Source organism: Prinia subflava, chromosome 19, assembly GCF_021018805.1.
Source record: "Prinia subflava isolate CZ2003 ecotype Zambia chromosome 19, Cam_Psub_1.2, whole genome shotgun sequence".
NCBI classification, from domain to species: Eukaryota; Metazoa; Chordata; class Aves; order Passeriformes; family Cisticolidae; genus Prinia; species Prinia subflava.
In genome coordinates, this window is record NC_086265.1 from 278,659 (window position 1) to 304,813 (window position 26,155).

At 45.7% G+C, this 26,155-nt stretch overlaps 1 protein-coding gene across 8 annotated transcripts in view; it reads right to left on the reverse strand.

Annotated features, from left to right (window-relative positions):
* Positions 1-4,000: 4,000 nt before the first annotated feature.
* Positions 4,001-26,155, reverse strand: part of ADGRD1 (adhesion G protein-coupled receptor D1) — a 116,529-nt gene continuing 94,374 nt past the window's right edge. The window contains exons 23-28 of one of the 8 annotated variants that reach the window (XR_010082673.1): positions 11,116-11,242; positions 9,909-9,950; positions 8,748-8,840; positions 6,778-8,143; positions 6,145-6,383; positions 4,001-6,097 (exon numbers count right to left, since the gene is read on the reverse strand). Coding sequence is in view for 6 of the 8 variants with exons in the window: in XM_063415600.1 (XP_063271670.1) it covers positions 8,048-8,143; positions 8,748-8,840; positions 9,909-9,950; positions 11,116-11,242 (358 nt within the window). In the remaining 2 variants the exon portion in view is untranslated. Of the gene's footprint in view, positions 6,384-6,465; positions 8,144-8,747; positions 8,841-9,908; positions 9,951-11,115; positions 11,243-19,291; positions 19,993-20,026; positions 20,070-26,155 lie in introns of those variants that run through there. The other 7 variants (XR_010082672.1, XM_063415600.1, XM_063415596.1 and 4 more) reach the window with 7 other exon arrangements.

A 26,155-nucleotide genomic window follows, 5' to 3' on the forward strand; every position in this document is an offset into this window, starting at 1 on the left:
GAGATAGCAGAGACACTAATTTGGAGAGCAGTGGAAGAAGCATTCCAGCCAAGCCTGCCTCAGGTCAAGGGTGGGGAGCAGGGCCAGGCCACGCTCGCTGCCACGGTGCTCTGCTGGCTCAGAGTGCTGAAGGGTGAAATAACCTCACCAACCTTCCTGAGGGGAATCCCTTCACCTTCCCTTGCCTGTGCCCTTGCATGGTGCTGGGAGCAGAGAGCTGGGCTTGCTCGAGGGGCAAATAATAATAATTATTACTTATTGTTAGAAGTTCAAAGCAGCCACTTGTTTGTGCCCTTGTTCTGTCCATGTGGGAGAAATACCTTCTGAGGAAACTGGCACCTTTAGAGCCCCCAAATCCCTCACAGGCCAGGTTCAGAGCATAAAAGGAGCGAAGGCAGGAGGAGGAGGCGCTCAGGCAGCAGCTGCCATTCCAAGCACCAGGCCAGCCCAGAAGGAAGCAGGAGGCTCTGGGAACATGAGCCACAAAGGAGAGGGCAGGTAGGGGCTGGATCAGACCCTCAGGAGGGCTGGGGTGGGTTTAACTGCTGCAGAAGTCAGCCAGAGACAGCCCTCAGGTGGCCCCAGCCCCGAAATTTAATTGATGCTAATTCACAGCACTCCAGGATCTCCTTCACAGGGTGTCTGGAGAGGATGTTTTCACAAAAACTCTTGGCCGACGAAGATTTCTGTATGTGAGTGTTGACAAATAAGCTGCTTACCCCCAGGCTTTATAGACAGCCACAAATTCCTGTTTTTCACAGAACTTCAGGCCCCCAGCCAGGCAGAGCAGTGTCCCCAGCCCGTGCTAAAGGAGAAAAAGAAAATGCAGATTGCAGAATGCAGATTGCATTTACAGTATCTGATGTAAGTTCTGGCAAGACCAAGTCAGAAATGCCTGAGAGTTAAATGAACTGAGGAAGTATTTATGGGAAGGGAAGGAATCAGCTTAACAGAATGAAGAGGGGAGCAAGACCTGTGAACATATTTGATTGCCAGGAACGGAGCCCAGCTGCCTTCCACATCCCAGACAAACACAGTTTGACGTGAAATTACTTTCATTTTATAAAACCCACCATCTGTAGAGAGAGAAAGCAGAAGGCAGAAGTGGAGGTAACATAACCTCTTCCCTATGCCAGTCCCAAAAATGAATCCTGCAAAAGCAGCAGTACCTCTAGACCATGTAGGAGGAAATTGTCTGTATTTTGTGACATCTGTTCTAGTTTCACTTGAATAGATAATGCCAGATAGGTGGAACAGAGAAGTTGGGAGAATGACTACCCAAGGGACAAAAAATAAAATTGTTCTTAAAGGATTGTGGGAGGCACCTAGTGGTAGTGATGCACTTTAGGAATGTTAATTGCCAAATAGATAACTGGAATTTACAAGACTGAAATGTGCTTATTTTTAAAGGTCATGAACTAAAAATACAATTCAAACTGAAAATGGTAAAAAAGTATTAAAATTGTTTGTAGCTAAGGGTCAGGTTAGAAATTGAGGTCTCAAATTGCCAAAAAACCAGGATGCTGTCTATTTATGCTGTGAAAACAAGGGGCCACAGCTCAGAGTTCTTCCTTTCTCACTAGGAAGGTGCAATGTCTCACAAATTATAGTACACAGAAAGTAGAGTCTAGCTGTTTTGTGCTTCCCTGTGTGCGCTTCTTGTGGTGTCATTATGGAGGCTGTTATCTGAAAAAAATAGCTCTATTAAATGAAAATCTCTGATATGGGGGAAGAGGATCAGCTCTCTCCTTGTTAAATTATTGCACGGATGCACAGCCAGAAGGGACTGTGTTTTTCTTGCAGTTAGATGTTCACAGGACCAAGCATTTTCCTAATGAGGAGATGTTATTAAAAATTTCTGTGCAGAATGTTTAGTTGTTGGCCATGATGAGTTATGGATACTGTGAGGGCGACAGGGGAAGGACAGGAAGGTGTTCCAGGGAGTTTGCAGTGAGCTCTGCCCATGGATGCCGGCTGAGGAGCCTGCTCCAGGTGGGGAACCTCGCTGCAGCCGGAATGCAAAGCTGCTGCACTCAGTCCTGCAAGCAGGACCAAAGGCATTGTCCTTGCTTCAAGCTTCCCAGAGCTGCCTTGGGCAAGGCTCTGCTGCTGTGCCAGCAGTGTGGGGACCTGGTGACATCCCTGAGCTCCTTGGTGACATCCCTGAGCTCTGCCAGCCCCAGGCCAAAGCTGTGACTGCAGCCACTGCTGGGCTTCAGGCTCCTCAGGGGCGTGTGGGGCCCACTCCTTTCATGGTCCAGGCTGATGATAGACTGCAAATAAGTGAGATTTCAGAAGTTTCTTTTGTTTGAGCTGCTGTGGATTCAAATTATTCAAATTATTCATAGAAGTGGCTTTTTTGAAACTATGGCACAACTATTACCCTTTCTGTCCACTGAAATGCTCCAAAGTGGCTCCCCAGATCCAAATAATCTCTGCTCTTAAGACAGCACATCACAGCAGGAGTTACTTTCTTCTGCAGCACAAATGTATCCTGCATTGGGTGTCTGAGGCAGACCATTCAGCAAGTGTAAACAATAACTGAATTTGACAGAAATGCCTTCAGACAACCAGAAAGCATCTTTCACACTGTTTTCCCATCTACATCATAGGTTCTGCATTTTTCTCCACAATATTATGAGCATGAACTAAAACCAGGGTTTTGTGGTGGCAGAGATGCTAATTGTGCTGCAGTTTTGGTGTGGTTTTGTATGTGTGTTTTGGTTTGGGTTTTCTGGTCTTGAACTGTTTTATGCTTTATTCTCTGTTTGTGAGTAGATACCAGCAAATGCTTAGCTTGGAGAATGCTCAAAGGAACACATTCAGTGCCCAATCAAGCCTGATTTTATTCAGCAACAACAGACAATAACTGGGGTGAGAGGACATCTCAGTTGCCTTTGGCAGAGGTAAATGAGAGCCCGGAGCAGTCCAGGGCAGCCCCCTGAGCAAAGGGAGCATCCATGGGAAGGTGCTGGACAGGCTCACACGTCCCCTGGTGCTCCTGCCAGCACCTGGGGAAGGCGCTGGTGTCAGGGTACATTTAGTGTTGTAATCATCCTTGATAAGATGAAATATGGCCTCTGAATTCCAAGAACATATGGGATTATTGAGAAGGAAAATTGTGTGAACAAGGGCAATTACAGCAATAACTATCCATGACACACTACGCGGAGTCAGCCAAGCATAACACAGATATCATGAAAATATTTTTAAAGGCAAACATGATGTAAGCCAGTGCCAAAATGATCGAATTTATAACTCTGTCATGAATGATAAATGTTAATAACCTCTGTGTTTCACAAAATAGCAAGAAAGCTTTCTTTTATGTACGCCTTGCTACAGGATTTTAAAGAATACCAAGGGAAGGTTTATTGAAAGAGGATGAAAAACCTTTCTCATCTAAATCCCAATCTGTAATTTTTCAGCATACAATTGCTCCAGTTATTTTACCACAGCTCACCACATCTACACACCTCTGCAGCACAGAGGAGGCAGCAGGCAGTCTGTTAATCACCCCAGAGCTAGCTCTGACCTTGGACAGGAGAGCTGCAGGGCTGCATCCCTGTGAGGGAGCCGAGCAGACTGGGATGTGACGTTTCTGGATTTACATTATCATGTTCAGATAAAAGTGCAAGAGTAGCAAAGTTTTCATACAAAAGGTATTAGTTAAAAACCCCTCACTTCTGACCTGCTGTGGACTGAAAGCATCCCTGCAGCCAAAACTTCAGACACAGCACTCGGCAAGGCCTGGCCCCGGCTCTGCACTGCTCGGGCTGAAGCCAGAGGTTCTCCTCCTGCTGGGGAGGCTCAGGACAGTTCTTCTCTGGGTATAAAGTTTAACACAGAAATATTGCTGCACGTTGCCTCAGCACCCTGACAGACAGCAGGAGTGAAGCTCTGATGTATAATTGCAACAAAGCAATTATAGGGATAGGGAACCTTCGTTGTTATGCTATTGTTTACAACTCATGTCAAAAGAATAATTGCAACAAATACAAAGTTATTTTAGGAAATTAAGATTTCTTATTTATTTGAGGGGGAAAAAACAACAAAATGAAATTATTTTACTACTTACTGGCAAAGTAATCCTTGTTACATTACCTATTTTTAAAACTCACATTTCATTCAATTAAGATTTCATACTGTTGACAAAATGATGCTGTCCAAAAAAATATTGTAATAGCTGCTATATACAAGCCCATAAATAAACTGCAGGATTTTCAAGCTTCAAGAGACTGAGGACAGAAGAGATTGTTTAAAGATTCATTTGAGCATTTCTTATTCAGTACATTTGCTGCATTCAGTACCAAGAAAAACAAACAAAAAGAATGGATATTGATGGCAACAGAACACATTTGTACTTTGAGGGGATTTTCACCAGTTTGTCAAAACCAGAAGCAGCCCCATCCCCAATGCAGTGTGATAAATTCAGTGCTCCAAACCTCTTGGGCCATGAACAAGATAAAACTGCTTCATCCCAGCCCCGTCCAGCAGTTCCTGCATCCACAGAGACTCACAGGATCATCAGTGCTCCCTCAGCACATAACACTTCATGTCCCGTTCAAACGTACAAAACCAAACTCATTTTCATATTCTTGCTGAGCAATTTTAAAACAGACCATACCTGGGTGAAAAACTGATTTAGCCCTTTGTACCACTGCCACTTTGTGCTGTCACTGGTATGTCTTTGTTTGAGGTTTTTCTGAAGTGGACCTTGAGTGGTCACAAAATGAACAACACAGCACAGGAGGAAAGGCAGGCAATGAAAATTGTGCAGAGGGGAATACTCTTAAAAATGAAGATTAGAAAAAATAAAGCTTTTATATGTTGTCTGGTTCATTCACAGGACTTTGTACTATAGTACAATGATTAGCAGAGAAATGATCAAGGAGGGTTTGTGGTCACAGTGTAAAAAGCCCAAAAACAAACCAAAGAAACAAACCAAAACCAAAAGAACTCATATGCTCCAGTATAAAAAATATGCTTAAATATGTTGTCTGCACACAGTACAAACTCTGAGCACTGTTATCACAGTACTCTTCTATTCCATCTCCTCTGTACATTCCAAGAGCTCTGTCTACAGGGTCTTTTGAGGGAAAAAAATCATTTCCAGGCCAAGAAAAGCCCATATATTTGCACAGCTGTAAGCCAGAGTAGTGCAGAAAAGGCTAGGAGAAAACCATACACAAAAGCCCAAATGAAGACACAGCCATCTACATGTTTAGCTTTTACTGAGCCTCTCTTTGGAGTTAGTTGTCAACGACTGGAGTTATTTAGCATTAGGAAACATGAGAATAAAGCCTATGGATTCCATGCCTGTGTATGTGTGATGTGCACTTCTGCTCTGTTCCAGCTGCAGAAATTCAGCATGGATCTGGTGCAACTGAAATAATTTCTGTAGAATGTTTTAAGCTGTAAGCTCAACAAGCTTGGGTGGGCTCTGGGCTTCCAGTTTGGGGCTCACACCAAGAGGTCTTGGCTAGGAAGGGGAAAAGGCAGGAAAGATTGGGCCAAACTGAAACAGATTTTTATTTTTTAGTGCAAGAAGGAAACATGGACAAAACTTGGTTTGGATCAAATGGAAATTAAATGCGTTGAGTTTTTCTGAACTTTCAATTCCATGTCTTTTGGATTAAACACTTCACTAAATTCAGTCAAAATTGATGGGGAATTCCTGTTCCCTAAAGATCAATTCACTTTCATTTTACCTTTTGATAAATTACTGTCCAAGAGAAAATTTCCACTGTGCATATTGCAGTGTAAATACCTTTTCTCTTGGAAGCAAACAGCACATTCACTGGGACCAGGAATGGTCTGAGCTGCTGAAGACACAAACATTTAACTAAGGTTAAAAAAGCCAACACGACAGATCTCAGCGGAACATGAGGCTGAAGGGTGTCCTGTGCTCTGCCTGTTTGACAGCCCGGCGGGCAGGAGGGAGAATCGCCCCGGTGATCCCTGCAGAGCAGGCCAGGGCAGGAGCGCTGCGGCCGGGCCGGGAGCTGCGGCTGCACAGCCACCCCTGGAGGGGACATCCCCTGGAGGGGACATCTCCTGGAGGGGACATCCCCTGGAGGGGACATCTCCTGGAGGGGACCTCCCCTGGAGGGGACATCTCCTGGAGGGGCCTCCCCTGGAGGGGACATCCCCTGGAGGGGACCTCCCCTGGAGGGGACATCTCCTGGAGGGGACATCTCCTGGAGGGGACCTCCCCTGGAGGGGACATCTCCTGGAGGGGACATCTCCTGGAGGGGACATCTCCTGGAGGGGACATCCCCTGGAGGGGACATCCCCTGGAGGGGACATCTCCTGGAGGGGACATCCCCTGGAGGGGACATCTCCTGGAGGGGCCTCCCCTGGAGGGGACATCCCCTGGAGGGGACCTCCCCTGGAGGGGACATCCCCTGGAGGGGACATCTCCTGGAGGGGCCTCCCCTGGAGGGGACATCCCCTGGAGGGGACATCTCCTGGAGGGGCCTCCCCTGGAGGGGACATCTCCTGGAGGGGACATCTCCTGGAGGGGCCTCCCCTGGAGGGGACATCCCCTGGAGGGGCCTCCCCTGGAGGGGACATCTCCTGGAGGGGACATCTCCTGGAGGGGACATCTCCTGGAGGGGCCTCCCCTGGAGGGGACATCCCCTGGAGGGGCCTCCCCTGGAGGGGACATCTCCTGGAGGGGACATCTCCTGGAGGGGACATCTCCTGGAGGGGACCTCCCCTGGAGGGGACATCCCCTGGAGGGGACATCTCCTGGAGGGGATATCTCCTGGAGGGGACCTCCCCTGGAGGGGACATCCCCTGGAGGGCTCCGGCTGCTGAGCGGGGCTGGAGCACCTGAGGGCTCTGGAACTCTGCTCCCTGCAGCTGGCAAGGGGCAGGTGTGGCACAGCTGAGTGGCCCTGCCTCGTGCTCCTGGCACCGCTCTGAAACCCACAGAACACCGGTCACAAGAAAAATCACAGCGGTTTTTTCCTCTTTAAAGATACTTCATAGCAGTACTAAAGCAGAAGCTACTAAATGCTGAGCAGAGTTTAAAACCACAAAAGAGACTGCAGAGACTTGTTTAAAAGCTGTCTGCAGGAGACAATACACAGACCTATTTGTCGGCTGGCTGTGTTCACAGTATATCAGTGTGTGACACCTTTGCGGCAGGAATTCAGTGTCTCGAAATGACCAGCAACAGGAGAGAGGGAAGTCACAGTGCCAGGCCTTGGTTTCTAAAAGCCACAGTGAGTTTGCAAAATGCACTCGACACAGAGTTGTGGATTGCACCCCGAGGCAAGGCAGGGGAATAATTTGTATGGCAATGTGTCAGCAGACACAGAGCAGCAACAGAGGGGCTGTGGGAGGACAACCACAGCCACTTCTGCCTCTGCTGAGAACATGGCAACAGGGAGCTCTCAAATACTAACAGGCCACACCTGGGAGAGTTACACATTACAGGTGCTGCTTGGGTGTTTCTTAGCTTTGCTAATCCACAGCCACTTTGGGAGGGGAGTAGCTGGAACCTGCCTCTCCCTCAATTCCTTGTAGCATTTGGACTAAACATCATACTATGTATTTTGAATCAACTTCACTTTGACAATTCTGTAAGGTAATAAATGTAAACAGAGAGAGCACAGCAAGTCAGGAATAGTCTCGTTACAACATCACAATGGGAAGCATTTCATTTTAGAGCATAAAAATCCATCTTTTCAGAGGTATGGTGCTCTCCCTCAGTTCTGGGCGTTGGAATGATTCAGAGAGCAATAAGCCCTTCTTGCATACCTAGTGTTTTCATCTTCGCTGACAAAACCATCCAGTGTATATTTGTGCTGGTCATCTTTACAGATACTGCTAATAGCCAAGGGCTAGAACGTGTTACCGTTTGAGGGCAAGCAACGAGGGCTATTGACTCGACAAAACAATATAGCAATTACCAATTCATTAGGCACTGATTTAAAACTCCAGTTTTCTACTGCTATTAGCAGTGAGAAAAATCTGGTGGACACGGTGTCAGAGGTGCTGAATGTATGGCTTGATTTTCTCCGAGGAGCTGCTGTTCCTGTCAGACTGCTGATAAATCGATGCGGTTCGCTGAATTGGTGCTTTTATCCCAGGTGTTCAGCTTCGTGGGAGTTGTGCCTGGCCTGTTCCCAGTCATCTGGAAAATAAAATAGTATAGAAAATTGATTTGTTTATTTTGCCAAGCCACTCTTGCCTGGATGAAATAAAAGCTTGGAAGCATCTATTTACATTACAGTGTTGTCACAGGGTCTTGAGAGCATATGCCATAAAGGATTTTTAAACAGATATTGCCAGGATCTAAGGTGATTGGCAACGATCACTTAATAATACCTATCACTTCAGGTGTCTGGTTCTTTATAAAAACAAATGTCTTCTGTCTCAAAACAATCTAAACAGAGCTAGAAAAGGATATTCACGTGTTGGCTTAAGAGTAGGAGTGCAATACATTGCCAAAATGCTGCTGGAATGCAGAATTCCATTGCAATTGGTGGGAATAGCCTTGTTGAACCGTATCCAGAGTTCATAAAGCTGTGTTTGCTTTTATTTGATGGTTTCCCAGAAAGCAGGGCTTTGTCCTTTGCTTTCAAAACAGATATTAGAGCTGCAGCTTCATGAACGTGGCTGGTTCCACCTGTCTGCACCTTGGTACTAAAAATACCCATGGGCCTGCTCTGTTCTTTCCAACAATTTAACGTGGAACACTCAAATACAAGAGGGGAAAGAAAAGGAGCAATACTTACAATGTCTGAATTGAAGGGCTTCACGTTGATGTTGCGTGTTGAACTACTGGTGAGGGACCAGACCTTGGTTTTGTGCTTAAAGGCAGCCCTAACCTTTGGAAAAAACAGTGAAACCACTGAAAAGATGTGTTTATTTTCACAGGTGCAGCCTGCAATCATTTTCCCTTTTTCCTTCCTCCACACAAATGTCACTGTGCCATTAAACAACAAACAGTCCACCCCTACACTTTTCTTTGTATTTATGGACTTTTGACCAGGACATTTTCACATTTTCTAGCTAAATCCCGAGGTGCCCCACTGGGGCAGGCTCCTCACACATGCTCTGAGACGGAACAGGCTGCAAATACTAATAAATACTAATTTCTCTGTGGAAGAGCCGGGGTGCTGCTGTTGCACAGGCAGCAGCAGCAGGCTGTGGGGCAGAGGTGCTCGTTAACATCCAGGAGAAAGAACTGTGGGGAGCAGAGCCCCAGGGCCTCCCCTGCCCATTCCCCTGGCCTGAAATGGTCCTTTGGAAACCATTTCTTTTCAGGAATACTTGTTGCTGAGCATTTTCTGCTTTCTGCCATGGGAGGAGAGGATGCTGCCAGCCAAATTTACACCAGCCTTGTCTTGGCTTAGTCCCAGTTGCTCTAATGCAGCCTTAATGCAAAAAGATGCCTCAGTCCCCTATGAAAAACTGAACTTCCCGCCAAGAAAAATACCTGGAACACCTTCTCAGTTTAGTTTCCCATTAAGGACTGCATGAGCAGCATCCAGAAGTATGTTTAGCTGAGAATAATACTTATTTTCCTCCCTGGAACTGCAGCTGTAACAGAGGCCCCCAGAGGAGCTGCCAGAGCCAGTCCTGCTCCCACTTTTTTGGCATCTTCTCCCAGCTCAGCCCCCCCTTCCCTCAGGGCAGCTTCTCTCCTGACTCTTGAGCTGCTCCTCTTATCTTTGTCCTGTGTTTCAAACCTTTCCTATGCTAATTAAAACAAATGTCAGGCAGGGGTAAAAATGCTGCAAGTCACAAAGCCAAAACAGTAATGGATTAATTAAAAGCAAAAGGAAATCAGTGCCACAGTAGGCAATGATAATGGAGAAAGTCTGTTCTTGCTTCACATTGATGTCCTTTGAATTTGATAACACCAAATTTGTTAACACCATTTGGTGACGTACCTCTGAGTTCAGAAGACAGTGGAACAGGAACATGAAAAATCCCTGAAAACAGAAAGAAGGGAGAAGGGTGAGGTCTGGCTGTGGAAAATCAAATACAGAAACATGTTTCTTTCAGGACTGTACAGCACAGGCATCAGGCAGCCAGAGCCCTGTAAATATCTGAGTGCACTAAACCAGAGTGTCCCAAGTGAAACTGGAGAAACCTGCAGCATTAGGTTACTGTGGGGCTTGTCTGGAACTATTCCTGTAAACAAACACCTCCTAAACTTTGCTGTACTAAAGGAAAAATCTGGCTGAAAATATGCACGAGTTCTTGTTTCATCACAACAAGAGAACTTTCTGTTTGTGGTTGCAAAGACCAAGGAGAGGGAAATGCTCTTAGGGAGACACCAGATCAGGATTTTTCAGATTAAAAAAGCAAGGTATTAGCACAAGGAAAATTTTCATGTCAGAATTTTGCTGTCTTTGGGCTTTTACTCCAATACATTCCTTTCCCTCACAAAATAACTTTATTTTCCTGGCTGTAGTATTCAGCACCCTGTTTCACTATTTTTGTATCCATAGTCCTATTTGTTCCCGGGACAAGAAAGGATTTCTAGGAGGTTGTTTTTTTCTTCCTCTTTGTAAGCACTGTTTGGCAAAGAAGTGTAACCCACCTACAGGGTTATGCTCTGCTGAAATGTCTGCTGAGAGCTAAGCAGGTGTTTACATTCCTCTTGGACAGAGCTATTTTTCTGGATTGCTGTGCCAAGGGGATGAGGGTTGAGTTTCCTGCATGCAGGAGTTGTGTACAGCACAGGGAATAGCTCCACTTTTGATCCTTCCCTTAAACTTGTGTTTGTTTTCATTTAGTCTCAGTAATGAAGCCTCAAATTGGCACTGAAAAATTGGCCTGGCATCTCTACTGAAGAATCCTGCCTGTGGTACACAGTGCTGGAAGAATGAATTTCAGTTCATTTCTGAAGCTCAGTGCTGTCTCATTTATTTAATTATTGCCACTGGAAACACTAAGGAGTGGGATACAAGTTCTCTTCAAACAAAGACAAGCAATTGCCAGCACTCTATTCTTAGCAAGACTTAAAAGACAGAGGAAGGAACACAGAATAAAATGCAATAAGCATAAACATGTAGAAACATTACTAATGATCCATTTAATTTGATCTCAGAAGCATTTCTGTAGCCATAAATTTTCCCACCAGGTACTTACTTGTAGTGAATTAAAACCAGCAAATATATACTGAAATACTAAAGTGTGGGCATTGACAGCCAAAATGCCAAAGATCCACGAGCTCCCCAGGATTGGTAAGAGAACAGCCACTGCTTTAGCTGTTAGTCTGTAAGAGAAAATGAAAATAGGAAATTGTGGTGAGACCATTAATGAAATGTCAGCCTCCACACCAAGGAGTTTGTCAATTATGTTCTGGCAGCAAGGCAGCAGGCTGAACTCTTCTTTACTGTGAAATTCTTTAATGAGCAAGATTTTAATTATTTTTTCATCTGTGGAAGTGGGGATAACAGAACATTGGTATCACACAGAATAAATACAGATGGTGAGTCAGTAACTGAGGGAGCAGGGAAAGAGATCTGAGAGATGGTCATAAAAATACTGCAGTCATATCTTCAGTTCCCAGAGAAGTTTGGAGAGCCAAGTGCAGGAGTCAAAAACCAGTGGCAGCGTGCATCCAGCTCACAGCACTGGGCATTCGTGCTCTGCCCACTCTGTAATCACCCAAACCTCATCAGTCCGCAGGGCAGAACATCTGCCATGATGCAGTACAACTGCTGACTGCAGCCCGAGCAGTTTCACCTCCACGCAGGAACAGGTGACCTTGCACACCTGGGCACATTCTCAGTGCAGCTCTCCGAGGACAAACTCCTCCTCCTGGCCAGCTGAGAACATTCCAGAAAACAGCACAAGAGGGGAGCAGTCCCCATGTGCAAGGTGTGCCAAGAAGGCAGATCGAATCCCAGCTCTCAGCACTACACTCGGGGGGCTCCTGCTGTAGCCCGTGGGATTCATGCACGTTTATCAAATTAAGTGTTTAAAATATCAGTGAATTCAGCCTCTGGTACCCTTACAGATAGAGAAGCCAAGGGGCAGTAAAGAAACAGGGGTAGTGAGAAACTGAAAGTCAGGCCCTGCTTGCTAAAGCCATGGGGTTTTTTTAGAAATTATCAGATTTCTATTTAGATGGAAGCCTATGCAAGGGTAAAGGCTGTTTCAGGGAGATTAATGTCCTACTTGTGCCCCCTCGTACAGATTAAAGCACACATTGAGGGGAATGCACAGAGCTGCCTGACAGGAGACTGCTTGCAATTACAGCAAACACAAAACAAATGAGAATTCTGTACAACACAATCCAATGAAGAAATCTTTTAATTAAACTTAGAGACAAGGTGTCTTGTTCATTTCAGTGACCTGAGCACACACTTCATTATATATTCAAATAAAAGTGTCCTGAGGTTTGTAGGCAAATCTGGGACAGGGAAGCATCTGGATTTTTTTTTCTTTTCTGGTTTGTTTTTTTCCTGTATTGATTCATATCTCAGTATGTTTAGCCATGAATATTTCTGCACAGTTCAATTTAATTCTTCAAGGATTTTTTCAGTCAGAAAATGAAGGAATATCTTAAAGCTTGAAGTCCTATTTAAATTTTAAAATGCATTTTAAAGATACAATTTTGAAACAATTTATACAAGTTTATTTTTGTGAGTCAAGGGTGCTTTGGGGTATTTTTTTCTCTGATAGGATTAAAGTTCCTCCCCAAACTCTAAGACAGCCTGCACTGCTCTGGGAGCTGGCAGCAGAGCAGCTCTTGCCATGGCCCTTGTGCAGGAGGAGCGGTGCAGTGCAGGGAGCCCCGGAGGTGCAGCAGTGCAGGGAGCCCTGGGAGATGCAGCAGTGCAGGGAGCCCCGGGAGATGCAGCAGTGCAGGGAGCCCCGGGAGATGCAGCAGTGCAGGGAGCCCTGGGAGATGCAGCAGTGCAGGGAGCCCCGGAGGTGCAGCAGTGCAGGGAGCCCCGGAGGTGCAGCAGTGCAGGGAGCCCTGGGAGATGCAGCAGTGCAGGGAGCCCCGGGAGATGCAGCAGTGCAGGGAGCCCCGGAGGTGCAGCAGTGCAGGGAGCCCCGGGAGATGCAGCAGTGCAGGGAGCCTCAGGAGATGCAGCAGTGCAGGGAGCACCAGAGATGCAGCAGTGCAGGGAGCCCCGGGAAATGCAGCAGTGCAGGGAGCCCCGGGAGGTGCAGCAGTGCAGGGAGCCCCGGGAGATGCAGCAGTGCAGGGAGCCTCAGGAGATGCAGCAGTGCAGGGAGCACCAGAGATGCAGCAGTGCAGGGAGCCCCGGGAAATGCAGCAGTGCAGGGAGCCCCGGGAGGTGCAGCAGTGCAGGGAGCCCCGGGAGGTACAGCAGTGCAGGGAGCCTCAGGAGATGCAGCAGTGCAGGGAGCCCGGGAGATGCAGCAGTGCAGGGAGCCCCGGAGGTGCAGCAGTGCAGGGAGCCTCAGGAGATGCAGCAGTGCAGGGAGCCTCAGGAGATGCAGCAGTGCAGGCCAGGGAGCAGCTGGGATGCAGCAGCTGCAGGTTCCGGAGGGTTTGGATCCTCTCCAGGCTGAACCTGCAGGGATTGCAGCTCAGCTCCCCCTGTCAAACTGCCTCCATCACAGACCACGGGTTTCCTTCTCTCCTTTGCTCTCACACTCTCTGGTTTCATAAAATTTTCAGTTTGGAATGTAATTTTCCCAATTGTTTTGTTGCCAAAAATGTTTTCATTGTTTTCCTTTGAGTCAGAGCACAAAAAGCTTCCTCTGATTTGTAGTTAAGGGCAGAATAGAGTCAGGCAGTCAATTTTAACATTTTCAAAACTGTTCTTACAGTTTGGATTTTCAGAAGCCTTTAACATTGCAAATTACTCATATAATTTTAAAAATCACGTTGTAATAAAGATGGCTCTTTATTAAGCTGAGAGTTCAGCACATGTGCAGCAGAATTCCATAGCTAAAATGAAAATACAATCCAAAGACGTGGTATTTTCCATGCAAAAGTATTAATGTTTCATGTACACGCATTTAGAAAAGCAGCCATGTGAAGGAGAAATTTATTTAAGACTATCTTAGGGTCAGCTCTGCCTGTGATTCTCTTAGATCTCATTAAGACTCTTCCGAATTTTTACCTAGTTATTGCATAGCTTTCTATACTTACATGCTTGGAATTTCATCCTGTGTAGGAAATGATTAATTCAAGGTGTTTATGAGCTTTACCTACCAGTCAGAGGACCCAGCTCTACAGTTCCTGGTGCTCTTTTATCTTCTACTTACCCCTCCCTTTCCTGCCCTTATTCTATTTTAATCTTTGAACTTTAAAAAGAAAAGTCCTAACTTTAAAATTGTAAAATGCTGCTTCAGAATGCCATTAAGGTAGCAAGGTTAAAAAAAATCCTACAAATACAAAAGTTAATGTTCCACTAGGTGCATTAATTCTGACACACTGCACATACTTTATTTTTTTTTAATTCCCATTTTTCCTTGCTACATGAATATTTTAGCAGATTAGTTCTAGTACACTAAAATATAGAGCACAATCAAAGAGATGTTGTTTTTGGAGAAGGAATACTTCCCCATGCATGACTTAAGCTGTGCAACCTAAAAAAAAAAATAGTCACTAGCTTCAATGGAGCTTTATGTTGTCCATAAAATCGGTGACATGAAGCAATAACTCGGGACAGGGGCAGGGCTTACATTGCAGATACTGTGGTTCAGCCCCACCAGGACTTCATGAATCTCACCAGAAGCTTTTTTCTTGTGCCCAAATGTGTCAGAAAACAAAAGGCCATCTAAATTTCTTCTGAGTGCCCCTTCTCATGCTCTGGCTTTGGCAATTAACAGCTTGTTTCTCACCTTCCCTTTTCAAAGCTCAAGTACTGTCACTTTTCTGCAGTCCAATAGCCCCAGGTTTGGTGAGATTTTGTCTCTCTGCATCTAAACACACTGAAGGATCAGTCCTGGAACTAATTCATTTGGAACAAAGCAAATCCAGCACAGAACCTCCTTTCTATTGTTACATTTTGCCAAGTTGGGTTTTTTTTAGGTATATACTTGTCATTACTTAGACAGCTTCTGGAAAACACAAGAATACTTAGAGTCTGATTAAATTTTTATATCTGGAGGATACGGAGAAGCCTCGGGGATGTTACCAGCAGTGCTCAGCCTGGCTGGGAGCTCAGTCTGTGGTTCAGGGCTGCTCACCCTGCCCAGCACCACGAGCCCCTTTGGCTGCGCTGCTGGAGCTCGGTGAGGTGTGTGGGGCTGCTCCCAGCACAAGGGATCAGCGCTGCACCCCCTGTGCTCTGCGCACCTGGCAGGTCCTGGCAGGTCCTGGCAGGTCCTGGCAGTTCACGTGTTGTCACACTCACCTGAGCACTGTGGCTGAACCCCTCTGGCAGAGAGCCAGAGTCGAGTTCCTTTGGAAATGCTCAATAAACTTTGCAGATAGCCTCTGGCAAGAGCAGCAGTAACTTTCTCCATTAATTGCTAAGCTGTCCATTTAACAGCCACTCACCCTTTCAATCTCCAGCTGAAAAAAAATATTTTTTTTTCTTCCCTTTTCCTGTTCTTAGTGTTGAATTCTATTTCCTGACAAGTAAAACCTGCTCACTAGAGATCTCTGCCCATCCAAATTTCTTCAACTGGATTTTTTTCGGTTGCTTTTGTTTCAGCACTCACTTCAGGACAGGACTTTGATCTCTTCTGCGTGTCTTGCTGGGGCCAGGCTGGTGGGCAGCATTTGAACCCAGCTGAAATCAGTCAGCAGGGGAGAGGAAGTTTTAGGGATGGGTAATACCTTGCTGTATTGCAGCCCCGGTGTGCAGGAGGCACGGGCTTCAGCCCCTCTGAGAGGAATTCTCATCACCAGCACCATCTAAACCCATTGCGCAGTCGCTGCAGTTACCAGGGACACTTTTCCAGGAGCACGGTTGAGCCCCCGGTTTGATTGTATTTGCAGTTGGTGTGGAACAGCTGTAACTGCTCCTTTCCCTTGGCTCATCTCTGCCCTGAGACCTGTCCATATTTACACCAATGCAGAACGACCACACTGACACCTCACAGGAAAGAAATTCACTGCTTGCAGAAAGAAAACTTTATTACTTCTGTGAAGGGGCCCCCTAATTCACAAATCAATTTCATTGGTTCTATATGGAGCACTAATCCTTTTAAGACTTCTGACATCCAGTTTTCTGTCACGATGCCTGCTGAAGGAAGAACTAAATTCAGACCCATAAGCCAAGATTATGTAATCATTGGAGGAAATACTGTCTAAAAAAAAGCAAAATTCCTTCACCACAATTCACAGAACAAGACAGTTTGACAAATAGGTCTTTTAACTGAAGTTTCTCTCTTGTTTCCTGAGCTCCTCTCTAGTCACTTCCAGCAGTACCCTTTGTGTTTTATATAAAAATAAATAAATCCCCAAATCTGTGACTAACATTTCAGATTCATGGACAAAAAAAAAAAATTTAAAAAAAAAAAAAAAAAATTCAGCTTCCCGTTTGTTACGAGCAAAGTGTGCTCACCCCTAAGCTGGAAGCCGGAGACGTGGTGGGAGAGCAGGTGCAGCACTTCTGGCTGAGGTGAAGAGCTCCTCACACAAATCCAAACCCAGCCCCGGCGTCTGAGCGGGCTGTGCTCGCTGCTGAGCCTCACACGGCACCAGCAGCTCCGAGCTGCTCCTCTGCCACCCACGGCATTCCTTACTCCAGGGAGCAAAACCAACACCAAGAGCTGCAGCTGCTGCGTTGCCACCAACATCAGAAGGACAGAGGGAAGAATAACCCTGACAGCCCATATATGTCATGGAACTAGGCAGCAAATGGCAGAAAAAACACAGAACAATCTTCAGGGCTGGTGAGGAGCCACTGAGTCCATTGGGGATCCAGAGGAATGAGCTCCCTTGCACTCCTCAAGAAAAAAATCCTCTTTTGTTAGAGAAATGCCCTGGGGGTGTTTGAGCCTCAGCCAAATCCCTCAGGCCCCCTTCCAACTTTCAACCCATCTCCTCCCCACGCGGAGTGAAGTGACATCAGAGCAGGTGTGGGGTGTGCTACTAAATGAAATTAAGCTCTGGACCCTGCTTGACATCTTGATCTGATGGGTGGGACTTTCATCCTAAAAGGACACACGAGGATTTTACTCCTGCTCCTGGCTCCAAGCAGCAGCTGATGAATTCCTGCAAATACACCTGTACCTCCTCCTCCTCCTCCTCCTCTTCATCCAGGCTGCACAGACCATCAGCCCGATGGCACAAGGAATGGATTCAATCAGCACATACACAGTTGCTTACCTAATCTTGGGTGATTTCTAGGCAGAACTATTGCAAATTAAAGGAAAAAAAAGACAAAACTAATAACTGCAGAGGCCATTTCCCATTTCCCAAATGTTATTTGCACTTTCAGAATAATGGTGTGAATCTGACTAAGAACCATTTACAGTCACTTCAGATCATTGCTTTCTTGTGGGTGTCATTTATTACCCAGGAAGAGGCTGCTAAATGAAAGCATTGTAACTACAGAAAAAAACCAACAAACCCTAGGCTGCAACAGCAACTAAATTCAGATTGATTTTTATCACGTGAGTGGGAAAGGAGGTGGAATTGTTCCTTTTCTGCCACCCTCGGTGTTTCACAGTCTGCCCTCTCACCACAGAGCCTCACAAGAGGGCAGATGTTGCCAGAGCAGCCCCACCTCTCACACCCTTCCCAAAAATCTCAAACTGCCTTTGGAAGACACTGCATGTGCCCAGAGCACAGGAGGCCTGGGCTCAAGTCACTCTTTTGCCTAAGGGATTACACTTTCCATTTTTGCAGAAAAGCATTTTGACTCCCTGCTTGATGTTCATTCTTCCCCGTTGAACCTGTCCCACTCATATTGAATAATTAAATATTCTCTGGCTCCGAGGGAGAAGATGAACTCCACAGATTAGTCACAAGGCACTCCCTGAGAGAGGAGAGTCCTACCTAATCCTTGCTTTATTAATATTTCTGAATTTATATTAAATATTCAGTAGAGCAGGGACTGAAACTCAAGTCTCACTTCAAATCCTCATCAAGCCAGACAAAATTAAGGCCATGACCAGAAATGGAGCTACCTTAGGAATTTTAATATTGAGAAGGCAATTCCAGGGACTGCAGCACTGACTTCTGACTTAAGCACCTACCAAGGATTTAGGAATCCCTGTCTTGCTAAGGCTTTCCACAGATAAGTCCCTTCTCACCTCCATTTCTTCCCGATTCTAAAAATACAAGAGAAAAAAAAAATACTTCCCAAAAATTAGGTACAGAACCAAAAGGTGTCCTTCTCCTTGACTTTAGTGCAAGTTATTAAAAACAAATATGAAGAATTAAAACATTATGTCCTTGCAAGCCAAATTTTAGGAGTTTGTGATTTCCCCAGGAAAACCAGACTTGCAGTGGGATTTTACCATTCTTTTTCCACAGTTCCTTTCTCCAACATTTTTGGGTACTGTTTCTGTCCTTGCATTGCTGAGGCAGCATTCTCTGCTTCTCGATGCCCAAGCCCAAGGTGGGAGGTAATTTTCCGCTGCACTTTGCCGTTAATCCATCAAAGGAAGCGAGCGCTGACTGCCGGGGCAGGGAGAGCTCCCTGCAGTGCCAGGGTCGGTGTGGGGCTGCCCCGCACAGCCCCGAGCCCGCTCGGCTCCCCACGGGCTCCTCTCTGCCTGTGAAATCGCCTTGCATCAATCAATCGCCCTCCTGCTGCGGCCTTGCTGCGCGTTCGTGTTTCCATCCTGGAACCCTCTGTGCCTCTGCTCCTCCTGGAGCATCGCTGGGACACCAGAGGAGCCCAGGGGAACAGAACGGGTTCTCCTTTTCCATGGCAGCTGCTAAAGGAGCGTGCAGGACAAACATCCCCAGCCAGACAGACACCTCAGGTGTGCTGCCAGCCCTGGGCACACACACAGCCCTGCAGGAGAAACGCAGTCACTGGGGCATTGCTGTGACAGCCACGTGCGCAGAATGGGCAGGGGCTTGTTTCAGTCACAGGTTGCCTTCTTGGGAATCCAAAAAATGTGGCTTCTGAAAATGCATGAGACTCCAGAAATGGATACCAGAACAAATTCCCCGGGAGTGCTTGTTGATGGCCATGGCCAGAAGCCAAAATAATTAAATCCTTAGAAAATCATGTGGAAAATGAAAGCAGTTTAAAAGGAAAAGAATTGGCCCTGATCCTTACAATAGTGAAGATTTATTTTTTTCTTTAACACAAATGTTCACTTGCCTATTTCCCACAGTGTTTGATTCTTCCCTAAAAGATTCTGGAGTACTTTATAGAGCTAAGATGAGGGAAAAAAAGAGACAAGAAAATATTACCCATTTCCATTACAGGTTTCCTTTAATAGTCTCACAAAAGCAAATTTCCAGAAAGTCTGGAGGGATTCATTTCAGTTTTTAAAATGAAAATAAATTGCAATTGTCTAATGGGTAAAGGGTTGTTTTTGTTGTTTTGGGGTCCTTTAAAACATATCATGCTACTATTAGGGGCCAGTTTGTCTTCAAAGGTAGGACAAAAGAGCAACACTGTTCTCACAACCAGACCACAAAAACTGTGGAGGAAGATTTGGTTTCCTTGATATCCAGTTTGCCATGAGCAAGCCCTGGGTTGAACAGGTTATGGTATTAGTTCTGTCTCTAGGTAAAGATATCAAATAATTGACAAAAATGACTGTGAGGTCGTTATAGAAGCAACAGGATAATCCAACCCAGGCTGCTCTGGGCGCTCTGCATGTGTGGGATCAGCCTGATCCCTCAGGCTCCTCTCCTGACACAGAACTGGTGCCCAGGAGAAGGCGCTGCTTGGGACAGCTTATTCCCAAAACCTCCTCCCCGCCTGCTCAAGGGCCAAGACTGGGAATGTCTCAAAGGGTCAGATGCTCCTGTGGGTGGAGCAGGCTAGATGAGATCTACTTTTTTCGTTCAACATTTGCACCTGATTACATCTTCCACTTCTGCGTTGTTTCATCCTTTTTCCAAGCTCCCAGTGCAGGACTTCTCCCATCTCATGACCGCGTTCTGTCCTGAGGCAAATTGTCAGTGTGAGGCATCAATCTGCATCAGCCCAGCTCTTCTAATTGGCTAAATCTCTGCAAGTCATCTTGAAACAATATTCTGAAAATTAGTCCTATTGCGCTATTTACAGCCATCTCAATCTTTTTAATAGCTATTACATCATGTGGTGAAAGTCTCTGTTTTCCCAGCAGTAAACTGAGATGACAGACCCAGTGCTAATAAAGAGGGATTGTCAAACTACAGAAGTTATGGAGACGACCTCGTAGAGTTCCCTTTTCCTTCCACAGCTGGAGCTGTGAAGAAAGCACTTACAGGACTGGAATACTGATGTGAAAGGGCACAGCTTGCTCAGAAATGGTCTTATCAAAAACACAGACCCGCTCAAAGAGAGAGAAACCAGAAGCAGACCTTTCAAAAACCTCTGGGTCAAAAGAAGGCAAACACAGGTGTGGCAGTGCACACCTATTGTGCCTTGCCAGACCAGGAGGATAATGTGATGGGGCCTTTTTTCCCTAAAAATTTCAATACTTGTCCAAAGCACAGGATTGCATAGAGCTAGCTTCCTCTAATTAATTATAACTACAAAGAAACACTGTTTATAGACCTGTTTTTAAGACTTAATAAAGCTGCAGTCAGAGATGAAAGAAAACTTTTGTGGAATGACATTCATCCCCTGAGGAGCTGAATTCTGAAAGTGATCTCTTGACCCAAACAGTCTCAGTGACCCTTAATGATGCAGCAATAGCAACAGAACAAGCATCCTCCTGTTCCCATGGCAACGGCGGCAGGAGCACCCGGATCAAGGTCAGGCACACAGAGTGAGGAGGAGAAGTCATTTTCTGTGGAATGGTTCATGCAGCCTCACCTGCAGCAGTGGCAACACAGCTGCATCCCTGCCTGCTCGCCTGTCTCACACATACACCGAGAGAAACAGAACTGCAGGGGTGGCTGGAGGCAGTGCTGCAGCACCTGTGCATGGGGAGGGCTGCTTTGGAGCACCCTGCACAGGGGCAGTGCTGCAGCCTGGGGGTTTGGAGCACCCTGCACAGGGGCAGTGCTGCAGCCTGGGGGTTTGGAGCACCCTGCACAGGGGCAGTGCTGCAGCCTGGGGGTTTGGAGCACCCTGCACAGGGGCAGTGCTGCAGCCTGGGGGTTTGGAGCACCCTGCACAGGGGCAGTGCTGCAGCCTGGGTTTCAGGTTCTCGTGGAGCAGGCGCTGAGGAAGGCGGGCACACGGGGCTGTGCAGTGCCTGTCACTGTCACGGCTGATGCTGCATCACTCCCGATGCTGGCGCCTCCTTTGCCTTTTTGGGACAATCTCAAGCCCTTTCCTTTAGCAAGATGCTGCTGCACTCGGGTACAGTTGGTTTCCATACACATCGTGAAAATGAAAAACAGACTCTGTGCTCATCATTTATGTATTTAAATTTCTGGGGTGAGGGTTAGCTAATTCTCTTGTTCTGCACAGACAATAAGTCATGTAACACTTCATTATGCAGCTCCATCCATATTTATATCATACATATTTCTATCCGTCCTATGCTGCTTACAAGGAATCTGAGTCTTTACTATATTTACTCATATGAGGACACCCAAATCTTCTTTGTTCTTCTACTGTATTCAGATATTCTCTAGTTTTTCAATATTATTATTGTTGTTGTTATTATTATTATTATTATTAAAATAAGACAACTAACTTAGGATGACATCCGGAAAAGATATATGAGACTTATTAGGGACAAGAAACAGAGTAAAGGACGTGGTTCTTCCTGGGGTGGCGACAGAATCTCACTTTCAAAACCTCACTATTCCTCACGTTCTTGTGTTTTCAGTTGCTTTCTGACTTAACTGCCTTTTTCATTATTTCTAATACTGCTCCAAAAGAAAAGCGCTTTTTAGTCAGTTTCTTTCATTAAAATATGTTTCTGCCTCACATCTTTTTCAATTGAAAAGAATCAGGAATAATGTTCAATTTCTATTTCCAGAACACATGTAACATAAATATTGTTAATGGCATTTTATTATCTGAAGAGAGCACCAAAAAGTTTAAAAGTATTTTTTGTACTAAGGTCGTATCTTTTCCTTACTGTAATTACCTGTATTTTCCATTTATTTAGTTTTATTTTCTGAGTGTTTTATTAGGAAAATATGTAAATCACACTTAGCTAAGAGCTGTGTCAGACTGGGCAGTGATTTACAAGTTGCCCAGAGCTCTGCACAAGGCACATGCTTAAATAACATTTATACTCTGCATTTCCACAACTATAATATTTGTTCTTATTATTCGGCATAAAGCTGACACAGAGTTCCAGGATTATAAACTGGAGCCAAGGGTGTAAATGAAGCAGTTCAGGCAGACTGGGGAGGTTATTGCTGTTCACAATTGTCCCATCTTGTGATGAACGAGCAGCTTTAATTGTTGCTCTGGAACCAGGCACCAAGCTGTGACTCACAGCCCCGTCCTCCCACCAGCACTTTCATGGCTTAAAATCTGATATTAAAAGATGGAAAACTAAACCCAGCCAGGACATTTTAAAAACAAATTAATGTGAACTTCAAAGCTATGGATTTTCAAAACCTGAAACTTTCTGTAGTTGTAGTTCTAGACGTGAAGGAGACAAGGTGTCCTTTGGAGAACTGTGGCAGCAGGGAGGGGGACAGAGCAGTGGCAGCTCCATGCCCTGTTCTCAGTGTCTCAAGGCCGTGTTGTTAACAGCACCCTCAAAGCCACGTTACCAACACCCTTGACCTGACTCCCCTCCAGCTGGCACCCTGTGTGCCACACAGGCTCATCAGGAGAGATCCAGCCTCAGGCAGGGGCCAGCAGAGAGGTCTGTTCTCAGTAAATGCTGTAAATCCTGGCTTGTCTTAGGCAGACCCCATGTGAACCCCCAGGCGGTTCAGAGGACAGATTTCACCTGCAGCAACTGCCCTTGGAACCTGCCGGGGAGCGGGAGTGGGAGTCAAGAAATTGATCCAACCACAGGTCAGTAAGTAGAGCACGAGCTTCCAGACATTCCCAGATAGACAAGGATAAACAGCTGGAGGGTGCTTGGCATGGCCCCTTCTCTCACAGCCTTCACCCCCATCGCTGACTGTGTTCACTGCAAGGTTTCATCACTGCGATTTAATAACCAGGCTTTAATAAATCTCATCCTATCCTGACATTCAGATGTGAAAATAAACATGACTAAACATTCTCTAATAAAAATTGGTTTATCTTTATACTCAGGAAAACCAGCCCTTCTTAATGAGTAAGTTTTCGCTGTATATTTTGTACCCATATGCTTTGTCTTGCTGCCCTTCCTAGCACAGACAGAAACAGGCACAAGTATCAGAGCTGCTGGTTCCTTTGGAGCCAGTATCCACAGGCCCTGGAGCAGCAAATCCTGCTTAAGGAGCAGTGACACGAAACTATTCCCACAAAGGACAGTTTTGGCTCAGAAGGAGACAACCAAGAAGAAAAGAGGCTGTGGAAGGGCTGACAGTGTCATCTGGTCCAGCTCAGCAGGGCTGGATGTCGCTCCTGGCAGCAGAATTAGCCCTGGCAGGCAGGGGTACAACCACTTGTGAAAGCTGTTCAAAGGCAGCTGCTCTCCCGGTAATCGGATCCACTGCTTTGCAACTCCCTTCCCACTACAGGAAGCTTAAAGATATTTGATTTTTTTCATCAGTTTAAGCCTGTTACTGTTTGTCCCTGTTCCTCTCATCTTGCATAGTAGCCTTCTCTCTGCAGCTATGCTTTACATACTCCTAATCTTTTAACACTCCTCCCAAAATGTGCCTGGGATGCACCTGAACAATCACAGCGTGGCCTGGAGCCTTTCTGCAGTGCTGCGACTCTCAGCAGCTGCAGCAAAGAAAGCACTCCCATTACTGTCATTATGGCCTCTAAAAGATTAGCACTTCCTCATTAATGCCCTCATTGGCAACATTCAAACCCATGTTATTTTTAGTCGAAAACCCTGAGTCTAATAAGGAGACACCCAAACTGCATTTGTATTTGTCATATTCAATGAGCCAAAAATTTAATTAGGTTGAAGACATTATCATTGGCAGTAGCACTTCAGCTCACTAGCTGTCACTGTTTAATACTTTCATTTTAATTATTTCCTTTGTTGCCAGTCAGCTCTCCTCCTTCCAGCAGTTTGTTTCTGGGAGGTGCATCACTCCTGCTGTTTGAAGCCATGTTCAGTGAACATGATGCCTCACACACAGTGAGAAATTGTGAAGAAAAGGAACTGCTGAAGGCAGATTTGGCCTGTCACACTGCTCTGTCTAATGGATGGCTCTCCTTCAGCAAATGGAAAAAGCTCTCTTCTTTTTCATTAGAGCACACGGAAACAGGTGCTGCAAACATCTGCCACCCAGAAAGGCACAGAGAAGATTTCCTGGTGTTACGGATTTTGAATCCCTCTAGACTTTCAGAAGAGTTTACAGATTGCAACTTCTCCTGCCCTCCCTTGTGGAAGATTAAAAAAAAAAAAAAAAATCTGTAATGGCATCAGAAAGAGGTGGAATTTAGCTATGGAGGAGATGATGGCATCGCTTTGGCAGGAGAGCTCTCATGAGAGCTTCAAGCAATGCCGGGATTGACAAGTACATTCTGTGACATGAACAGCTGGGAATAATCCTCAGAACAAGGAGCCTTTGGACACCAAACGACACAAAACAGGAATGGAATCGCAAGAACAAAATGCAACAAATACAGAGGAGCTCACAGAATAAGAGCCGATGTTAAAGCACCGAGGTTATCAGCACTGACTCGCAGATCTGTGTCCCAGGCAGAGCGCGGCTGGGCGGGAGGGCTGCGGAGGGTTTATAAACAAAGTGAAATACCGAGGCACGGAACGGATCAGTGATTAAAGGCATGAGCAATTTGCCACAGCAGCCCGGGTGCTGCAGGGGTGTAATGGATGGCTTTGCAAAGTGCTTTGGAATGGGCAATTACTGGCTGAGGCCGCAGATGTCTGCGGCAGGAGCTGCTGGGGACTGCCCTCCTGCATTGCACCTGCCAGAGGGAAACGCTGGCTCTGCCTGCTCACGGAACCCAAGGAAGGGAGAGGCTTGAATTAAACCTCAGGAAACATTTTCAGCTTCATGTGCAGGGGCTGGTGATGTACTAAACAATGCAGATGGGACTAACACAGCAGCTGACATCACTCACTCACTGTGCTCCAATGTTACTCCAGCCCTCTTTTGCTCCCATTCACTACAGCCACTGCCATTTTTTCCAATTTTCAGTCATTAATTTAACTAATCAGAAAACATATTTTTCCATTGGAGAACTGTTTTACTATTTCCCTGAGATGAGGGATGAAGAAAATAGTAAAATGAAAGAAAGAACAGGGTAAAAAGCTAAGAAATATTTCTGATTTTGCTGTAATTGCTTTCTCCATGGATGATTATGATAGCTATCACTTTTGGTTCACTGGGTGCTGAAGTGTACAGTTTATAAAAAAGACAGATTTTTCCAACTCATTGGACCATTTCAGAGTAAGCAGTGAGAATGTATTTAATAAGAGTTGGACTTGGCAGTTTATTCAAGAAAAGTTAATTAAACTGTCTCTTCTGGACAACAGAATGCAGGAGTGAACTGGCTGGAAAATCACAGGGGGTTGGCTAAATGTGGTGTCTCTGCTGCTAAGCTAAAACCACCGTTCCTGCATCAGAGACATTCCTTCCTCTGCTGCAACTAATACCCCTCAGTGCCAAAGAGGACTTTGAGAATTCTCTGTGTTACACTTTAACCCTGCTACTCAAGGGAACTCGGGTAGTCAAATTATTTATTACCTGTGCTGAATGTCAGCAGGCAAGAGTTGTCCCCATGGGGACGAAATGTGCACATTTCCAGCACTGTCACACTGGGGATCTTTTCTCACTCTAACAGAGAAGTCACTTTCCATGCAAAAAGCAATGAGACTTTGAAAGGGTGGGGCAGTGAGAAAAAACACCTTATTTAGGCCCTTATGCATCAATGAATATGCTGAGTAAAGTCTTTAGATGCAGCAGAAATAAGTAAGAAAAAGTTCAAATGTTCCTAACTCAGAAATGTAATCATGTGCCTTTTCAAGCACATGAGCAATTCCATTAAACTAATCTGCTTTAATTGCATTAAGCTTAGAGAGGCTACTCATATCCTTAAACTAAACTCAAACATATGATTAGTTA